Below are 20,508 nucleotides of genomic sequence, written 5' to 3' on the forward strand. Positions count from 1 at the left end.
TGTAAAACTCATGGTGCAGAAACTGCATTGGTAGCAAAGGCCAAATAAGTAGGGAGTTTAGGCAAATGTTTTGCATAGACAAGTCAACTTTGAAAATGCCATTGATTTTGAAGTGAACAATTTTTTTTAAGACTTATTGGACATACAATTGATGTTCAGACATTCATTATGACATTTATATCGAACTCCATCTCCAATGAACCATTCTTTGTAAAACTCATGGTGCAGAAACTGCATTGGTAGCAAATGCCAAATAAATGGGAAGTTTATGCAAAGGTTTTGCACAGACAAGTTAACTTTGAAAATGTCATTGATTTTGAAGTGAAATTTTGTTTTAAGACTTATTGGACATATAATTGATGTTCAGGCATTCATTATGACAATTATATCAAACTTCATTCCTAAGGAACCATTCTTTGTAAAACTCATGGTGCGAAAATTGTCTTGGTACCAAAGGCTAAATAAGTGGAGAATTTAGGCAAAGGTTTTGCACAGACAGGTCAACTTTGAAAATGCCATTGATTTTGAAGTAAAAAATTTATTTTTTACCACTTACTAGACATACAAGTTCTGTTCAGGCAATGATTATGATACTTAAGGTAAATATTTTGCACATGTTGGTCAACAAAGTTCATGCCATTTAGTGCTTAAGCGGAATAATTTATTTTCAACATTTAATCAACATACAACCTTGTACATACCACATTGTTTTATTCAACCCTTTGATAATGAACACCAAAAATAGCACAATGATCATTCTTATCTTCAAATTTCATTATCAATAAGTGTAAGGAATACATTTCTTTAATAATTTGTAACAAAAAACATGTACATTCAGACCTAATCAATACATTCTAAAACAGTTCTAAAAAAACCATAAATCACATTACAAGAATATGTATTGTACAACATCTACAACAACCCTAAACTTGCAACACTTCATCCCTTTGCACATTGTCAACATCCAAAATCCAATCACAAACATACTTCTCCCTAACCTCTTGTAGTTCCTTCTGTAAAGAAAAAAAATGCTCACAATATCAATAAAATATCAATGTTGAATCAAAGGTCCAAAGCATCAAAAGTTTGATAACTTACACTTGTGTAATTGGGCATTGTTTTCCCTTCGTATTTCTCAACACCATCCCACAACTTCATAAATTTGAAAGCAATAACTCCACAATCATATCTACATCAAACAAATTCCAAAATACAAATTATGTCATACTAGTTCAATCAAACAAAGAAATATTATAATAAAAAAGCACAAATTAAAAACTTACGAGTTCAGTTGTATTGAAGTGTGCACGTATTGGACCGCAAGGACGGTTTGTTGTCTTCATAACTATTGAACAAATGTCTAAAAGACAATTCAAGATTATGGGTGTTGAGATTATTGATAGGGGGAGCATTGGTTTAGCCAAACCTTACAATCTCAGAGAGCTTCTGGTTTTTTATGATGACAACACATAATTAATAACGCATGTTTATATGTGTTACATGTTCAGTACTTTCAAGTTTATGACTATATACGAGAACATGTTGGTGTTGTTTCTGTCCTTGCCGCAATTCACATTGTGTTTTACATGAGATCTTATTTGTGATTGCATAACAAATGTTTTGGAAAAGGAAAACCACATGCACTTTTGTTAAACTAAAATTGTGTGGCAAAACAACAGTTTTAAGTCAACTTCATTATGAAGTAAGCCGATTAAAATTCGCGGCTTTGCACAAACTTTTTCAAAGTGTGTTGTGAGTATTTTTGGAAAGAAAGTTTTTCAAAACTATGCATTTGACTGTTGTATAGTTGACTATATGCTCAAGCTACTTGACTTAATTAGTTATGTTTTGAAATTTTGTTATTGCTTGTCATGTTTATCGGCTATATTTTAATTTGTTTGACCAAGCATTGATTGTGAGTCAACTGCATTAAATGCGTAATCAATTAATTTTGTTTGACTGCTACTAACTGTTGTAACTGTCTGAGTATAATCGACTCTATTAGTAGAAAAGTTGACTTAGGAGTGTCAGTTTTATGAAAAGTTATATATAGACTCGAATTTGAATTCTGTAGAGACTTTTGTGATTGTAACGATTTGATTGTATTGTTTCAGATTATTGCTCTCTTGCAAAACATAGGAAAGCTCCAAGAATTCATCAAGAAGATCGAGGTGTTCATTCTTTGGTGATTGCTTGACAAGCAAGATTTTGCGCACATTGACTGATTGATCAACCTACACTAGAGGTGATGGAAGCGACTTCTATCTTCAAGAAGAAACGGATCCATGAATCAATAGAAGGCAACAGAATGGAGAAATGAAGGAATTCTATGGTGCACGCCAATTGTTTGTGAATTGGTTCAGTGGAGGTTTGGTGAGTGTGTGAGGTTTCTCAAACTTAGAAAGCCTTCCAAAGGGGAAGGAAGCTGGATGAAGAAGTTCTTAAGCAATAGAAGGTTGAACTTGAAGCAAAGATGCTAGGCTAATTTCAGCAGTAATTCTTTATGGAATTCAAGTTAATCTTTACAAAGGATCAAAGCTCTCTTTTATAGATGGAGAGAAACTCTGAATCGTTCAAGGGAAGCTACTCAAATGCTAAATGACATGTGCTGACGAAGCTAGCCAGTGTGGGTTGCATTTTCCAGGCGAAACACATTTAACATGTGCATGAAGAACTAAGTTGACCTGTTGCCGCTGAGTGGTAGAACAAGCTCCGTTGAGTGCTGGCTGCTTTGCCCAATCCGGAAGTCACTTAATTGCCACTCTTCTTTGCCTCCTTTGTTCTCCCTTGCTTGGAAACCTTCTTAAGATGCATAGACATGTTTTCCAACCTTTATTAGTGTCTACAAAACAATGTAAATGCATTTAGTTAAAGAGAATCTATCTAAGACTTANATAAGGAAAGAGCTTTAGAAATCTTTATTNTACTTCCCTTTCTTTANTCNTAGNTTAAGTTGTTACTTCTTTGGATGGGAAGTCCCTAGTTAAAGAGAATCTATCTAAGACTTAAATAAGGAAAGAGCTTTAGAAATCTTTATTCTACTTCCCTTTCTTTAGTCTTAGCTTAAGTTGTTACTTCTTTGGATGGGAAGTCCCTAGTTAAAGAGAATCTATCTAAGACTTAAATAAGGAAAGAGCTTTAGAAATCTTTATTCTACTTCCCTTTCTTTAGTCTTAGCTTAAGTTGTTACTTCTTTGGATGGGAAGTCCCTAAGGGGGTTGCCATCAAGAGGTGTCTGATATGTGATCAACTTTTTCTCTCAATCTTGTAAAGATTGTTGTTGCCCGGTTGTGACTACAGGAAGAGGACGTGCAACGTTCTGGACTTTGAGGATTATTCAAAGGATTAAAGACTGCAGGAGAGGGGACATCTTGTCGTTGTTCTTTGTTTTGTATATGCCTATATTTTGGTGAGAAGGTTAGAGAGGTGTTTTATATTTTGACGTGGAGGTCGCTATAGAAGCCTTGGTGTAAAAACCCTTATTATTATAGTGCATTTGCTTCTTGGGATTGGAAGGACACTGGATGTAGGCAGTTTGGCCGAACTAGTATAAAAACCTACATTTGAATTCTCTATCCTTGCACTTTTATTTTCAAAGTCCACTTTACTTTTCACGTAGTCAACTATATTCCGTTGCATTTGAAAAATCTGATTTCGTGCGTTTCAAGAAACTTTTGAAAGATGATCCTTTTACGAAATATTTTTTTAAAAGACTCTGATTTTGTGTTTCACCAATTCACCCCCTCTTGATATTGAAACTAAGACATTCTATTTTCAACAATGGGCCTGCAAAATAACAAACTGAACTTTACTTTCCAAACTACTAAAACAATTTACAAATACGAAGTAGATCGATCAATTACAAGACTTACAATTAGAGTGTTAATCTTTTTACGTTCTCTTCTATTGTGGCCCACAGAGTCCAGTGCAAACATTTCCATCGATGGAATCTTCACAGCGTAGCACCACCAATGTACGTCATGGATAATTGGGACAAACAACTACGAAAAAATGTGTGTGTCAAAACATTTATAATACACCATCTACATTGTGCCAAACTACATTGTATGACATTAAATTCCACTCACAAAGTCAGCATTAATTATGTCATCAAACCCAATGATCTAGGAATGGACATTGGGCGCTCAATTGCACACACTTAGCAACCAAGCCCCTCAACAACAAACAGATTCGCCCAGATTCGCACAATCTCGATTTCCAGTTTAGATTCATCAATTCCATCATGTTTTCAAACATATTTGGAGTTCAAAAGCACTCCACAATCAATCATAATCATCATAGACACCAACATATCCACTTTCTCATGCAAAACCAACTCTTTTAGTCACACACAAACTAGTTTTTTCTGCACAATTTTCCAGCGCTCAAGCAACCCAAAATATGTGCATAATCCATCCGAAAATAGTTTATACACATCAAACATTCATCAATCATAAAATAAGATTTGAAATAGCACGATACTCAAGTGAATTTCCCAAAAACTTATCATCAATTTTACTCACCAAAATACACCTTTGGATTTATCATTTTCCACACAAACTTTTTACAACATCAAAATCTTGATGGTTAACTCACCATATTTCCATCTTACCAAAGACTTCCGTACAATCCATTGTCAGAGCGGCTGCAGCGGAATGGTTAGCATGGAATAACAAACCAAGAGGGGTTTTAATATAAAGGTGTGCCTTTTAATTTCTACTCAGTTTATCTTACTACGCAAATAATAAATATAAATAAAAGAGTAAGGTTGAGAGAAATTTACACAGATGATTTTTATACTAGTTCAGATCTTACCAATCTTACGTCCAGTCACTTATCTCAAATCAAGACAAACAATTCAGTAATCACAAAAAAATTACAAACTACATTCACAAAGAAACAATTTGTAATAGTTTAGAAATCACCTCTCTTGATACCACAAGAGATGAACCTACACCTCCTTTGAGTCTTCAAAAAGGATGAGACACCTCCTCTGAATACTTCACGAAGGATGAAACACCTCCTTCGAATATTTCACGAAGGATGATCCTCTTCCACACACCTCCTTAGACGCACCAAGGATGAACAAACTATTCTTCCATCACCGTAGTAGCAATGTACCAACAGCACAGACAAGAGTTTCCTTAGTTGAGCAAGAGCACAAAATTCTCAAAGAGTTCTGAGTATTTGAGCACAAGGGAAGAGTTGTTGTTTGTTGGGAAACAAGTAGGCTTCATTTTTACACCAAGAGGGGGGTGAACTGGTGATGTTTCAAAAAGAAATTATTTTCGCAATCTTTGATCAATAGTACAAAGCTTTATAAACTTTCTTGAAATGCAAGTAATGAAAATTTATATGTAGCGAAAAAATGTAGTTGACTGCATGAAAAGTAAAGTTGACTGGAATTAAAGAGTGCAGGGATAGAGAAAATCAACGCTGATTTTTATACTGGTTCGGCCAACAATGCCTACATCCAGTGTCCTTCCAACCCAGGAAGCAAATGCACTATAATGGTTGCGGTTTTTACAACAAGGAATTTATAGAAGACCTCACGTCAGAAATATAAATCTCCTCTCTAATCCAAAACCAAAATATAGCTGCAATAACAAAAACCAGACTTGCAGCAAAAATCCCCTCTCCTGTAATCTGAACACCACGTCGAACAATCCTCAATGTGAAACCCCTGTATCACAACAAGTCCAATTCAACCGTCTTCATAGGATGTCAAGCCTGAAGTGATCAACCCAGAAACACCTTCTTTGTGCAGTATTTGATCAGACAATGAGTGCGCAAGCCATCTCCCTTTGAATCTCCTTCAGGAAAGATCACCACGATCTTCTTGGAGAATTCTTGGAGTTGTTATCATAGAGAATTCAATCTGAAACAAAAATGAAAGTGTTAGATCCTCAAAATTCTCTGAACAACTCATGTTCAGCCAATTTATAGTTTTCTGTCTATCAGATTGTTTCTCAGTCAAATAGGCTATTAATTCAGTCGACTATATTATTACAGTTATAACAGACAGTCAACATAGTAGCTCTCAGTCAACCAAAATCAACACACATTTAATACAGTTGACCAAGTCATCAATGCTCAACTAACTTTTAAAAATATAACCGTTGGAGCGCAAGAGCATAACAGAATTCCAAATCATATAAAAAACATAGTTGAATGTAAACCAGACAAAGTCGACTAACATATGTAAAAACACTTTGAAATTCTTTTCAACTCAACATCACAGAACACTGATTCTCAAAATCTATACAAGGATTTTAGCATAGTCGAATCCATTAGTAATGTAGTCGACTGTACTATAACTTTGTGACATAGTTATAAGTTCATGAAAGTACTTGTGGTTTTTCACTTTAAAAAATGTGCAGTAACACATATGTAATAAAGCATTTCACATTGCACATAAGCATGTAAGCATGTTCCACAAATATATCAAACAATCAACATAGGAACATACAACACAGTACATCAAACATGTTCAGCAGATATAACAATCAATACAGCATAAGAACATGTAATGCAACAACATGTGTACTATTATTAAGCAATGTGTTGTCATCATAAAAAACTAGAGTGATATAGAGTTTGTGTTGTCAACAATCTCAACATTGTTGATGGATAAGGAGAGCCTATTTATAGAGTCAAGCAAATACTCTTCCATTCTTCGTAACTAGCCATTTAACACTTTTAATCGATTAATACAAGTGTTAATCGATTAAAATGAGTACAACGACTAGTTTTCAAAAACCAGAAAACTCCAACGACTATTTTTAATTGATTATTCGTAAGATTAATCAATTTGCTAATCGATTAAAATAGGTACTAATCGATTATTTCCATGTCAGTTGAGTTTTCAGCACCTATAACGTTTTAATCGATTAATACTTGATTTAATCGATTAAAATCGTGCATTTTTTTTATTTTGAACAGCAAATATAAAGTATGAAGGTATAAGAATCAAAACCTACTACAAATCTAAGTTCTAAACATCAAACTACAATTATTACAAAAGCTTTTTATAACAAAAACAAGTCTTCAAAGGATCTTCATGAATCTTGATATATCTTGACTTGATTTGGACATCATCAAAACTTCATCTTCATCATTTTGCTAACATTCTTCCCCTTTTTGATGATGATCAAAAACTCCTTTGAATTAAAGCTTTTAGTAATACTCTGGATAAAAACACAACTTATGGAAGAAAAGAGCATTAGAGAATAATAATAAGCTTTAAATAGTTTCTCCCCATTTTTTATCATAATTAAAAAGTTGTTTTCATGTTCTCTCCCTAAGATAATACTCCCCCTTAATAAAAGCATATATGCATATGAGCTAAATATATTTCAAATTTAAAGATTCATTCAAACATACATAATAGGAGATTTTAAAGCATATAATTTTAGGATAAAGAACTTAAAAAAAATCATACATTGAACCATATAAAATAAGAATTTTAAAGCATATAAAAATATGGTTAGTTTTTCAAATTTGCACAAAAATGCACAAAATGGATCAAAAATGCAATTCTAAGAGATTTCTAAAATTCCTAGATCTCTTATAATGTTTACCCCTTTAGATATGACTCCAATTTCGTAATGATATTTTGTTAAGATCTTCATCTTAAGGATTGTCATCATTCTTTGCTTCATTTGTTGTCTTATGCAAGTCTTCATTTGTTACGTGTATCTAATTCAATTGACTCAAGAGGTTTTGCCTCAAGGTCAATAATTTTATCAAAGACAACATGTTTGGAATAAAAATTTTCTAAAATTTTGTTTTTTTTGTTTTTTTTTTAAAAATTAAAAAGTTAAAAATTGTGCTTTGGGTTATATTAAAAAAAATTGAAATCATTTTACAACCCAAACATATCTACCACTTGGAACACCAAAATGCTTAAGTTTACATTTATTTGAGATATGATCCTTTTTCATACAATAAAAGCATGATATAAAGTTTGTGTTCCTATAAGTTGTTCCTTTTTCTACCCATGTTCTACGGATTGTATTATTATGTTTATTTTTAATTTTAGGAACATACTTACTTTTAGCAACCTTATTTTTATTATTTTTACTGCATTCTCCTAAGGTTGTGTTGTTTTGTAGTTTCTTAAAATTTTCACAAAAAGCACATTCATCACTACTAATATATTTAGGGTTAAATATGTTTTTAGTCCCTATACTTTGAGGCGATTTTGGTTTTAGTCCATTTTCAAACTATGGTACAATTTAGTCCTTCAACTTTAGAAAACTCTGGTTTTAGTCTTTTTTACCAATTTTTTTTAACTTTATTTGTTGTTTCAAACACGTTTCATTATAGCATTTGGATTGTTTACGGTGTTTGACACATTTTTGCTTCAATGTTAACTAAGAAACGTGCTTGAAACAACAAATAAAGTTAAAAAAAATTGGTAAAAAAGACTAAAAGCAGAGTTTTCTAAAGTTGAAGGACTAAATTGTACCATAGTTTGAAAATTGACTAAAACCAAAATCACCCCAAAGTATAGGGACTAAAAACATATTTAACCCATATATTTACCTTTTTCAAAAAATAAAATTTTATTTTTCAAATTTTTATTTTCTTCAAAAGTATTTTCAAAATTTAATTTTAGATTTTTGAAATCCTTTTTCAATTTCTTATGAGCTTTATCTAATTTTTCAGATTCTATTATTAAAGCAGCATAAGTTTATGTAATTCACTTTCACTATATTGACTATAATGATTAGAATCGCTAGATGTACTTACTTGGCTTCCAGCGTCGTCGTCTGCCATTAAACAAATGTTTGCCTCTTCATAAGATTCGTTCAAATAAGAAATTGTTTCATTATCATCGTCCGATGCGATGTAGGCCTTCTTTTTCTTGAAGTTTTTCTTCTCTTTTATTTCTTCATTCTTCTTTTGATTTGGGCAGGCCGCTTTTAAGTGTCCCATTTCTCCGCAACCATAACATTCATAGTGTGAGGAAGATCCTTGATTTTCTTTCTTTTCGAATTTTAATCTTCCTTTGTCTTTTGATTTCATGAACCTGTTGATCCTTTTTATCATGAGTCTTAAATTTTCTTCATCTTCTGAGTCTTCAGCTTTTATTTTGTTTTTGCTCCTTTCTACCTCAGATTTTAAGGCTAGAATCTAGTCTTCTAAGGTCAAGTTCATGCTCTCTCAACTTTCCAAATAATGTCGCCATAGTCATTGTGTTGAGATTTTGTGACTCATAAATTGCAGTCACTTTCGGTTGCCACGACCTGTCTAAAGATTTCAAAATTTTTATATTAATTTCATCATTTTCGAAAGACTTACCTAGTCCAATGAGATGATTAACGATGTTTGTGAAGCGTTTTTTAATGTCTGATATTGTTTCTCCTTGCTTCATCATGAACATTTCGTATTCTTGGATCAAGGTATTCTTTCTTGCTCTTTTTACATCATTTGTACCTTCGTAGGTTACTTTCAGCACTTCCCACATTTCTTGAGCAGTCTTACAAATAGAGATCCTTTAAAACTTGTCAACGGTTAAGGCAGATGCAATAATGTTTCGGACTTTCACATCAATTTAAAATCTTCTCTTTTATTCAGCAGTCCATTGAATATGGGGCTTTGGTTCCTGCAAATTGTTAGTAGGAACAAACGAACCAAATGCAATAACATCCAAAATGTCACAATCAATAGACTCAATAAATATTTGTGTTCTAACCTTCCAGAATGCATAATTTTCACCTGTGAATAGAGGTGGTCTATTGATACAAGCACCTTCTCCAAAGGTTTGATATGATCCTGCCATTCGAATAACTATTAAATCAAGCTTTGATACCAATTGTCAGAGCGGCTGCAGCGGAATGGTTAGTGTGGAATAACAAACCAAGATGGGCTTTAATATAAACGTGTGCCTTTTAATTTCTACTCAATTTATCTTACTACGCAAATAATAAATATAAATAAAAGAGTAAGGTTGAGAGAAATTTGCACAGATGATTTTTATACTGGTTTGGGTCTTAACAATCCTACGTCCAATTGCTTATCTCAAATCAAGATAAACAATTCACTAATCACAAAATAATTACAAACTACATTCACAAAGAAACAATTTGTAAGAATTTAGAAATCACCTCTCTTGATACCACAAGAGATGAACCTGCACCTCCTTTGAGTCTTCACAAAGGATGAGACACCTCCTCCAAATAGTTCACGAAGGATGAAACACCTCCTCCGAATACTTCATGAAGGATGATCCTCTTCCACACACCTCCTCAGATGCACCAAGGATGAACCAGTTATTCCTCTGCCACCGTAGTAGCAATGTACCAACAGCACAGAAAAGAGTTTCCTTCGCTGAGCAAGAACACACAATTCTCAAAGAGTTCTGAGTAGTTTAGCACAAGGGAAGAGTTGTTGTTGATGGATAAGGAGAGCCTATTTATAGACTCAAGAAAATACTCTTCCATTCTTCGTAACTGGCCATTTAACGCTTTTAATCGATTAATACAAGTGTTAATCGATTAAAATGAGTACAACGACTAGTTTTCAAAAACCAGAAAACTCCAACGGCTAGTTTCCAAAAACCAGAAAACTCCAACGGCTATCTTTAATCGATTATTCTTAGGATTAATCGATTAATATAGGTATTAATCAATTATTTCCATGCCAATTGCGTTTTCAGCACATGTAACGTTTTAATCAATTAATACTTGATTTAATCGATTAAAATCGTTCATTTTTTATTCTGAACAGCAAATATAAATTAAGAGGTACAAGAATCAAAACCTACTACAAATTTAAGTTCTAAACATCAAACTACAATTATTACAAAAAGCTTTTTATAACAAAAACAAGTCTTCAAAGGATCTTCATGAATCTTGATATATCTTGACTTGATTTGGAAATCATCAAAACTTCATCTTCATCATTTTGCTAACATCCATCAATTCATCCATCCAAATTCCATCAACGAACCAAAACACACAATTTTCGCATTTGATAAAAAGTAAGTTGAAACTCCCTTATTTTCCATCCATTTCACAATTCAATCCATCAAAAACTTCATATACATGTATATCAACATGGTGGAATGAAAATTCACCATCAATCCAACATTTATTCATCAATTTTCACAAGTATTTCCTCATAAAGTTCGTACAAAAATTCATAGATCAAAGTCATGGTAATAACCCATTTCAATCAACCTTTTGAAATTATATCATACATTTAACCAAACCAATTTTCCATACACTTCATCCTGACAACATCCAGAAAAAAAATTTAGAGATCAAGTTTGTGATAGCTCCCTTTATCTCTTGAAGACCTCCTTTGCAAACCTTGAATCCATTTCTACAAATATTTTTCAACAAAAACAACCATTAACCAACATTATTGAAAGAAACTACAAAACTTTCAGTACAACATTTACTTACATTGTTTTGAGGTTGTTGTGCAATAAAATCCATGACTGTCAAAGAAACATTGTATAAAAGATAAGTCAAAATAACCCAACAGCAACCATAAACACAAAAAATTTAAACTTTGCACCTAAAAACCACAAAGACATATTCCCTCCTATTTCCATAAAGAACTCATGGATAAGCTCCAAAGATTACAAGAAAAATATATGTTTGTAGAACAATATAGACAAAAGATGGAGTTGTACATGTTAAGGGAAAGAATTGAAGAAATAGATGAACTCACAATGGCCAGATTTTTGAGTGGGCTCAATTTTGAAATCAGAGATCGGGTTGAACTACTACCTTATATAGATTTGGATAGTCTTGTTCAAATGTGTATCAAGGTAGAACAACAAAATTTGCGAAAATATTCTTTTAAGAAAGCTCAAGTTCAAACCCCTATTGAAAGAAAAGGTTTTAAAGAAAAAAGTCTTTCAAACATCTAGCCAAGATAGTGGAAAAGCCCAAACACGAATCTTCTTCACACACTCGCACTAGTGAAATCAAGTGTTTTAAATGTTTGGGTTGTTATGAAACAGGTAGGCTTCTATTTACACCAAGAGGGGGGAGGGGTGAATTGGTGTTAAATCAAAATTAAAATCTTTTCGCAATCTTGGTAGGAAATATTCAAAGTTTTTGATCTTTTCTTGAAATGCAAGATATTGAAAATGTAATGTAGTGGAAAAACACAATTGACTGCCTAACAGATATAGTCGACTAGAAAATAAAGAGTGTAGGGATCAGAAAATTCAAACACTGTGTTTATACTGGTTTTGCCAACAATGCCTACATCTAGTGTCCTTCCAACCTAGGAAGCAAATGCACTATAATGGTTGCGGTTTTTACAACAAGGAATTTATAGAAGCACCACGCAAAAATATAAATTTCCTCTCTAACCTAAAACCAAATATAGTTGCACACACAAAACCAAAATTGCAGCAAGAATCCCATCTCCTACAATCTGCACTCACGTCGAACAATCCTCAACGTGTCACCAACACTCTTCATAGGATGCCAAGTCTATCACAACAGACTTCACAGGTTGCCAAGCCTATCAAGATCAAACCAGAAGCACCTCTCTGCAGGATATTGATCAAACAGTGAGAACAATGACTTCTTCTGAATTCCTCTCAAGCAAGATCACCATTGTCTTCTTGGAGAATTCTTGGAGCTTCTAACGAATTCAATCTGAAACAAGAAAATGAAAATGTCAGATCACAAAAGTCATAGAATAATTTGCGTTTTGTCTATTTATAGTTTTCTGTTTCATCAAATTGATTCATAGTCGAATAGCCTACTAATAGAATCTATTGTATTAAAACAGTTATAACAGATAGTCAACATAAAGGCTCCTTAGTCAACAAAATTAGGACTCATTTATTACAGTTGACCAGGTCATACAATTTAAACTAACTTTTGAAAATATAGCCGTTGGAGCCCGTAGGCTTAACAGAATTTCAAACAGAACAGTAACACAATCGAATATGCATATCACAATGTCGAAAAATCACTTTGAAATTCTTTTCAACTTAAAATCTCACGCAGCACATGTTCACAAAATCTGTACAAAGATTTTAGCATAGTCGATTCCATTAACAGTGTATTCGACTAGACTAGAACTTTGTCACAACACATATAAGTTCAAAAGGTGCCTGTGATCTTTTCTTTCAGAAATGTGTAATGATTAAAAACATTTTATCTCACATTTCAATACAAGCATGTTCCACAAATATAACACTTAATCAAGCATAAGAACATACAATGTAATTCAATCAAAACATGTTCAACAGATATGACAAACTTTACAGAATAAGAACATGTAATACTGGAACATATGTACTGTTATTAAGCACTGAGTTGGCATAATAAAAAACCAGTATGATATAGAGTTTGTGTTGTCAACAATCTCAACATGGGTAGGGGTCACGTAGCTGCCCAATGTCCTACCAAAAGAACAATCATTTTAAGGTGTAGTGACATTTATAGCAGTCCACTAGTGAGAGTGAAAATGAGAGAAAAGAAAAAGAGGAAGTGTTTGCGGATGATTGTCAACTTCTCATGGTGAGAAGGGTGTTTAATAGTCAACCAAGCCCATAACACTTATCACAAAAAGAGAACATCTTTCACACAAGATGTCAAATTCAAGAAAAATAATGTTCTCTCATTATTGATAGTGGATCTTGCTACAATTGTTGTAGCACTGGTTGAAAAACTGAATCTTATTGTGATACCCCATCCAAAACCTTACAAACTTCATTGGCTAAACGAAGATGAGGATATAACAATCAAGACTCAAGTTAAACTAGCAATTTCCATAGGGAACTTCAAAGATGAATTTATTTGTGATATAGTTCCTATGGAAGCTTGCCATGTACTATTGGGAAGACCATGACAATTTGATACATGGTCTCACCAATACAATAACTTTGCACAAAAATGACAAAAAGTTTGTGCTTCATCCTTTGTCACCTTCTCAAGTAGCCAAAGATCAAGCACAAATAAAGCTCACCCGAGAGCAAGAAAAGGAAGAGAGAAAAAAAAAAAGTAAAAAAAAAGAGACAAGAGTGATTCTTAGGAATAAAAAAGAGGTGTGGGAGAAAAGTATTCCCTCCCACAAGCTCACCCAACATGAAATTCTTTTGAATAAAAAAACTTTAGAAAATACTCTTTATGTTGAGCAACCTTTATATCTCCTCTTGTTTCAAGGAACACTTACTTGTACATCTAGTGAGTCTAAGACTTCTACTCTATCTCTTTCATCACAAATTATGGCTTTCATCAGCACCGTACAAGGCTAGGTGAATCTCCTATAAATTCACCTTAGCCTTACTTGTAATAGCACTTTTGGAATATAAGAGAATTTATGCTGATGCAATTTCCAACCATTTTCTTTGCACCGAGAGTCATTCCCTTGCTTCCCCATTCACCCCTATAGTAGCTTCCTTCCTTGATGGATGGCCGCCTCAGCTATAGCCTCTCCACTTAAGCACTTCATCCATTCCAAACAACCACCAACACCTTCAATTCCGCCACCAGACTTCATCCTACTTTTGCTGATCCAATTAAGGTCTATGTTGATTCCTGCACCTGGACGAAGCTATCAATGTCCAAAAATATCGATTTAGAATACATGTTTATGCTTAACGTTCAAACACTCTCAAAACACCACCACCGAAGTCAGCAGCATAAAAAGTTGTGGATCGAAAAGCCTACTAAATCAAAGGTTGTGTGGGTCATGAATGCTGAAATCCGTGTTCAAGTAAACCCCACAAAATGCTTCATAATGACAGCATTTGGTAGAAATATTGATTTCGTTTCAAGAGATTCAGTGCATTCAATTTTGTTTTTCACCCAAAGTTAGGTACCCACATCAAAGCAATCAGGTTTTAAGCACTTCGCTAGTTTAATGTCTGCTCATAAACATGCTCATAATTACAAAAGACAAGAAACCTAGTTCTTATAGAGAAAAGAGATCATCAGAGACAAATGGTATATTACCATATACAATTTATTTGCCTTGGTCATGATTTCCTAACAGTTGTCATGTTAGGAAACAAGATTCTAACAGTACGGGAATGCTGTATATTTTACATTTAAGTGCAAATTTCTTTTGTAATTCTGAATGTAATACATGATGATAAGTGTCCTTACACAATGCTTTTTGGAATATAATGAACTTTAAAGAAGAAACCTGAGGATTTCATCACAACCTCGACCAAAAGGAAAAAGCTAAAGCTTTAAGTGTACACATGCACTAGCTTTAACCTCTTAGTTTGCCAAATCCAATGGATGCTTCCAGGTTCCAAAGCAATATTCTTGTATTAGGCATGAATTTTGTTATGGGTTTTCAATCAGACAAAAAAACCAGTAAACACTCCAGAATATACGTTGCCGAAGAAAATGCCAACCAACCAAAATAATAACACTAATAATCTGAAGTCCTAAAAGTAAAATAAGCACCAAAATCAAGGGCCAGAAGCTCCTGAAGACCCAGCAGCATCCTCTAATCTTAATGTTATTGGTACTTCTTCAATCCCTTTACCTTTATCTGCTGAGCCTTCCACAGCTTTGTTCAATCTTTTCAACCATATATCATAGTCAACAGGGTATGGAGTTCCACAAAGGCTATCCACATAATCAGCAAATGCTTTCAAGAGAGCAGAAACATGACCAATATGCTGCTGGATCAAACGCTTTGCCCAGCTTCTCTCTCTCCATTGTAGAGCAGATTCAATAGAATCTTGTAGAGACATAGTCCCTCCACAAATAAAATACAGGATGTATACAATGCTTTCAGCATCAGAAGAAGGACACAGCTTCCCATGCTGAAGTGCATGAGATGATGAGAATTGCAAATTTATTGCTGGGCTGTCCCTATCTTCCAGCACGGCACGCCCCCAAGATATGGGAACATACATGCTACCTTTGTTTCTAACACCTTGTTTTTCGACAACACGTATTATGTTCTCAGGACAAATATCACCATGCTGCACATTAGCCATGGCTGCACTTCTTAGAGCAGCTAGACAATCCCGGCACAGGCGTGTGGCTTCATCTGCAGAAAATGACCCCTCATGAGCAGCCACAGATGATAGTGGCTCCCCTCTTGGAGATGTCACCAGTATTGGAGTTCCACACCAAGGGTGATCACACCTTCCCCCAGGGCTCTCTTTATTGCATGCTCCAGAATGTAAAATCCTACCAGAAGCAACAATCTCAGGTAAGTGCTTGCTCAGGATTCCTTGATTTCTCAAAATGTTTAGAACCTTTGTTTGGCGTTGCACTTGGTACCAGAGGCTCATATCCTCCAAAGAAGGTTCAAGTCTAGATGGGTGAGCACCCACGTATAAAGTCAATAACTGTGAGGGATGATCAAGACAAACTGCACTGTAGAGATAATAGTTCCCTCCCACAAGAGATTCATGAATTTGGAAGCTTTTCTGTCCCTGCTGTGGATCATCCAAGACCAATATGTCTCCACACCGGAGCTTCAGGCGTGATGATTGGCCATTGGAAAATAGTTCATTTTGATCAAGCTCAACAATCTCTCCAGCTTGATAATCGGTTGTCGCATGATAAGGAACCAGTGCATTTTCAGTGTCAATGAGGCAGCATTCTGTCCTCCGCTTCTGAAGGCGGAGGCTATGATCTGAAATCAACGAGGCTACTGATTTTCGCGGTGGTCCATTCCATTGTGCCATGGAGTAGAAAGTTGCCAATAGTACCTGCAGAGTTCCTATATCCCCCCAGTTTGGATTTCCTAACCGGTTCCATATTGGTTCCACTGGGGTGATGCCAATTTCAGCATAAGTTTTGATCCATTCAGCTACGGATAAATATGGGTCGCTTGAATTCAATAAATCCAGTTTGCCAAGGTCACCACTGAACTTCATCACTGCTCCACATTTGGAATCTAGAACTAGAAGGAAAACAGAGTCACTGTTGACAGAACTAATCTTGCTCAAACTCCGAGATACAAGAATATGGAAACCATAAAAGAGAGCTTCACAAATGATGGTGACTGATAGTCTTGAATCGTTGTCCAAGAATACTTCTGGCTTGAATAAGGCAAACTCTACCATATGATCCCATTTAAATCTTGAATCTGTGACAGTTTTTGATATTAAAGCCAAACCACGCATTTCCCTCACCCTGCCCCTGGATATTGCCTTTTCAACACTACTAAACTTCGAACCAATATGAGACGGACAAGAGACACATAATGGCAGTGGTCCACTTTTATGCCAAAATGTACGCCAAAGTCCAATGATAATGGCATGAAGGAAATCTTCTGCTGCTAAATACTGATCTTCCCTAAGCTCATCAGAAATGTCAGAGAAGATTGGCATACGGACAAGTTGCTGAAATGGAACCCCCTCTATTGCCAAATCAAGTTTGCACAGTTCATCAGTTGTGAAAGGTGAACGAAAACTCGGAATCCCATCTGCTGAATCACCATTTATATTCTCCAAGACCCACTCCTCAAGATATTGAGTGAATAACTCCAGATCAACCAGTTTCCTTCCACATTCCTTCAGCCCCTTCAACACTCTTCTGGAAATAGGAAGAATTTTGCTCAATCCTGAGGTCCCCGAGACAGTACTAGCAGAAATAACTGCCATTAAGAAACCATATCAGCAACATTTTGCTCCATGAACCATTTCAATGATACTAACATTAGATGCATTACGGTGTGTAAAAACACAAGGATAATAGCATTATTCATTTTTGAGAGTAGAACAATTGCACAGCTTGTGTATATCATAAAAACAAATTCCATACACATTTGTCTAAACCAACCTTATAAAAATGTGAGAGGTTAAAGCATGGGAAAGTCAGTAGTAAATAACCACAAGTGTAGAGAAATGAAAAACAAAGGAAGAGATTAATACAAACCAGAGCTGGACTTCCTGAAACTTCCATCCAGGCTTTTTCCAGGAGATAAATCCGATCCATTTTGCAGAAATCCTGATTTTCATAATTAATACAGTTAAGCATTAGAAAAAAATCTTTAACATGCATGTCCTGATCAAATAAATAATTTAGCATTTCCATAGAAATAAGCAAGCCTTTATCTATAAACCTGCATTTGATAAAACATGATTGGTTATTATAATCCTCAATTCTTGAGACGCAAGATTAATGAACCATTTTCCCTGATACCACTTAAAAAGGAACAAAGTACACAGACAAACATTAGAGTAAGTAATTTTATTCTTTAAGAGTAGAAGAAGCAAAAAGTACGAGCCTTCAAGGCTCAAGAAACATTTTCTCTTGAAATATAAATGCGGTTATATTATCCTTTTTCTCTTTCTGGCTTCAATTCTCTCCTCTCCCAACTAATTTGTTTTTATCATTAATTTTATTCAAAAGAGAGTTATCTTCAGCGACAAACCAAAAACAACCAGGTGAGGCTGTAAGTGAAAGTAAGGCTGCACGAGCAATTTCACAACAATAAACATTTATTTATTTATTTTAATTTATGAACTATTTTGCCAGTAGAATGAAAGGATCACGTTATTCAAATGCCAGGTATATAAAAAGAGAGGAAAGAAGCTCTCATCAATCACATGATTAGCAGGAACTAGGTCCCTTTGGTTACCAAAAAATGAAATTGTTTTTGGTGATATAGCTCTAGACCATAATTTATTTGAATGGATAAAAGTAGACCTTGGTAATGAACTAAAGCTGCAAGATCTGGATCCTATTGCTCCCATGAACGGGCTTCTTATCCTATTTTAAGATACCCTTTATAAAAGAGTTGGTATTTGTTTCAGTTCTTGTGGAAACAACACTGCACTCACTATTTTATTGCTCGATACGACCAGTATACTTTCCTTGATTGAAGAAAAATCCTATTTTTTTCTACAATCTTCACAAACAAATTTAGATATAATATACACTCAGTTGGAAAAGCTGTAGAATATATTAAGCGGCCTAAATAAAAAAAAAAAAAAAAAAAAAAAAAAAAAAAAAAGTGGAGAAAAAGTAAGAAAATAGCTTTAAACTCCAGCATCAACTAGTAACTGAATGACGCTGCAATAAGTAGTTTAGCACATAAAAAGATAAGGGATGCATAAATGTTATGCGAGTGAATTTCATCTTGAGTTCACTGGAATTATTTTTCACAAGTCCAACCACAGATGACGTGGCTTAAGTACACATAGCACAAGCTCTAATCCCTTATGGGAAATATGAGGAGAGCTTTTTCATTGATTAGAAGCCAATTTTTACAGAGTAAAACACTGGTTTTACTTTTTAGTACTCATGTTCTATAGCGATAGTTAGTCTACATTTTGTTGTTGTCCATTGTAATCTTTCTTTTTTTGTATTGTTTCGTAATTCACATGTACAAAATATTCATCAGGCAACAACGCTATCCCACAAAAGACAAACAAAAGGGTAAAATTTTCATACTGCCATTACAAGAATGAAAATCCGAGAAGTTGTCACAATCACGCCATAAGTAATTCCAGAAAATACAAGACATGTGAAGAGTTGAAAAGCAAAACATATCAGACGAGTCACAAAAGAACAAGAGCATTCTTCCATTCCAGATTCAGACTGGTGCGGATTATTATACCCATCACATAATTTTACAATGCAAGTCGCATTTGGAAGGCATGTCAACCCTTGAAAGAATAACACACAACGAAAATCACAAAACAATTACTTAATCTAGTTAACAAAGAAGGGGAAAGAGAATACAGTGTAAACACCCCCATTGAACAAAACAAACATTCCAAATAAAAAAGCACAAAAACTAAGACGAAAGTGAAAGTCACCTAATTGCATCGCGACCCAAAAGAAGAAAACTCTCACGGACAAGATTCCAAGATACCCTTAAACCTGGAAGCCCGCATTGCTCAACCCACAAGAGGCAGTGACTGTGGAGGGTGACAGGCAGGGACATTAAAGCCAGAAGGTAAATATGAACAACAACAACAACATGGGACGACACCGAAAGTGAAAACGACCAACGTGGTGGTAGATCTCAACAAGGCATTATTGTTAACGAGGGAAAACAAGGCGCAAGGTGTCATCTTGCAGTAAAAGCCAAATGAAAAAAGACACCCAGATGGTGTTTCGCTTCTCTAGGGGGGAAGGGTAGAAGAAAAAAAGTGAAAGTTTTGTTTTGGGTGTTTGTGGTTACATGGTTAGAAGTTGGAAACATGAGACACTGTTACGGAAGCAGACATTGTAGGAGAAAGAGGAGAAAGGAGAGGAGAGGAGGAAAAGTGAAAAAAGATTGAGGCGGAAGCAGAAGCAGCAGCATTAGGAGGAACAGAATGGGAAGCTATAAATAAAAAAGCTGCGGAAAACCCAATGACCTTGTCTCCAACCCATAGGCCATAGCTCTTTCTTGGCAGTTGGTCCCATTGATAATGATGCTCACATTTTCGAATTTTTCTTCATCCACCTTCCAATCCTCAAGCGCGTGCCTCCAAACTCCTCCCCTTCTACTAACAGACCATTTGTCTCTTCGCTCTTGTCTTAACTCACATTTAATTTTCTCTTTAAACATTGATTTAACTTTTATATTAACAACCAATGTTATTCAATCACT

At 34.7% G+C, this 20,508-nt stretch overlaps 1 protein-coding gene across 1 annotated transcript; it reads right to left on the reverse strand.

Moving 5' to 3' along the window:
* Positions 1–14,672: 14,672 nt before the first annotated feature.
* LOC106754728 lies at positions 14,673–20,268 on the reverse strand. Its single transcript, XM_014636792.2, has 3 exons — positions 19,727–20,268; positions 17,838–17,909; positions 14,673–17,556 (listed from the first exon to the last, which is right to left on the reverse strand). The coding sequence occupies exons 1-3, from the start codon at positions 19,734–19,736 to the stop codon at positions 15,407–15,409; spliced, it is 2,232 nt and encodes a 743-aa protein (XP_014492278.1). The 5' UTR covers positions 19,737–20,268; the 3' UTR covers positions 14,673–15,406.
* Positions 20,269–20,508: the final 240 nt, after the last annotated feature.

This window comes from Vigna radiata, unplaced genomic scaffold, assembly GCF_000741045.1.
Source record: "Vigna radiata var. radiata cultivar VC1973A unplaced genomic scaffold, Vradiata_ver6 scaffold_201, whole genome shotgun sequence".
Classification (NCBI taxonomy): Eukaryota; Viridiplantae; Streptophyta; class Magnoliopsida; order Fabales; family Fabaceae; genus Vigna; species Vigna radiata.